The 1,600-nt window shown below is 35.6% G+C and overlaps 1 protein-coding gene across 1 annotated transcript; it reads left to right on the top strand.

Moving 5' to 3' along the window:
* Positions 1-430: 430 nt before the first annotated feature.
* LOC143615424 (zinc finger protein 5-like) lies at positions 431-1,079 on the top strand. The gene has a single exon (XM_077088547.1). The coding sequence runs from the start codon at positions 431-433 to the stop codon at positions 914-916; it is 486 nt and encodes a 161-aa protein (XP_076944662.1). The 3' UTR covers positions 917-1,079.
* Positions 1,080-1,600: the final 521 nt, after the last annotated feature.

The following is a 1,600-nucleotide window of genomic DNA, read 5'->3' as shown; positions in this document are numbered from 1 at the left end:
TTATTTGTTTACTATAGAGTTTAGTTCCACTACTGTCACAAATTTAATTGACATCGACCAAATTCGCGTCATCATATTGTCTTTGTTACGTAGGTTTTTATTATTTATGATCTTATCAACGTCTACTTTCCTACTTGATCGTTATGTCTGTATATATACAGTGGCGTAGCCAAAGAATTCACACTTAAGTTTGGGTTTTCTACGGGTTTGATGTTAAAATTTATACTGGTTTGATATCAAAATACATGAATATATAACACTAAAAAAGAATTTTGTATGGGTTCGACCGAACCCGTTCCTCAAAAGCTGCCTACGTCCTGTCTATATACATACACTGATACACACCCATTATATAAATATATATATTGGTTTCCACGTCATTAAAAATTAACAAACATTTCATTCCATCATAATTTATTTAGACACCCAAATGGGAGAGAACTCATCAATAGATCAAAATGCCTCCTTCTCTTCTTCCTCTAATTCAGTAATGAAGCTATTTGGTGTTTCCTTTACTGACGGCAACATCGCTCCGGCTGCACCTCAACTCGAAGGCGACAACAAGCGATTCGAATGCCAATACTGCCGACGAGACTTCGCCAACTCACAAGCATTAGGTGGCCACCAAAATGCACACAAAAAAGAAAGGCAAAGATTAAAAAGAGTGCATTTCATGAGCAACCATCACCGCAGGTTTGCAGCTCCAGTTACCATAATTAGTGCACATGCAGCAAGATCTGGGCAGTTCCAACAACAACCGCAGCCGCAGGTACTGTCGGGTGTTCCGTTAAGGTTTCCTGGTAGGTTTTACATGGGACGACCACCTCAAGTCAACATGGGTGTTTCAAATACATCAAGGATGATTGAAGAAGGAGATGATAATGGTGATGGAGTGGATGTTGGTCTTCATCTTTGAAGTTTTATGGTTTAGTTACTTTTTTTTTTTACTTTCAATTTTGGGTTTTTGATTAATTAATATATTTTGATGATTTGGTTTTAGTTTATCCATTTGTGGCTTTTCTTTTTGTTTATTCCAGATGAGTTTAATAATTTCATGTAATCATTTTCTATTGGAAATAACTACTAGTATTTAGTTTCCAAAAATTAAGGTTTCTTGAGTATATATCAAACAAATGATTAGTTTTGTTAGATTAATAATTTGTTAATAACTGAATCTTCAAGGGATATATGGTACAATTATATATATGTATATCTGATTTTCTTTTAAGTAAAGTTGCGTATTCAAAACCTGTTTTTACAGGTTTCCTGCTAAAATTAACCTCTTGAGAGTGGCGGTTGTCTAACACAAGCTACGATTTACCTGATAAGTTTTCTAGCGACAAGTTCTCCTAATTTATTCTTTTTTATTAAGAGATGTGATTTTCCTTTGGAGCATTGAAAGCATATCCTGTAGGGATGGCAATGAAACTCGAACCCGATGGGAAAACCCGAAACCCGACATAAATGGGACGAGTAATACCCGACCCATTAAGGTTTGGGACGGGTTTGGGATTTCTAATATACCCGATTACCCGATAACAAAAACCCATTTACCCGATTATATGCCCGATGTACCCGTTATAGCTTATTATATTATATA

This window comes from Bidens hawaiensis, unplaced genomic scaffold (genome assembly GCF_021521415.1).
Source record: "Bidens hawaiensis isolate Kalapana, Puna unplaced genomic scaffold, B.hawaiensis_p1.1 tig00042889_1, whole genome shotgun sequence".
NCBI classification, from domain to species: domain Eukaryota; kingdom Viridiplantae; phylum Streptophyta; class Magnoliopsida; order Asterales; family Asteraceae; genus Bidens; species Bidens hawaiensis.
This window is presented reverse-complemented; position numbering and strand designations above follow the sequence as displayed.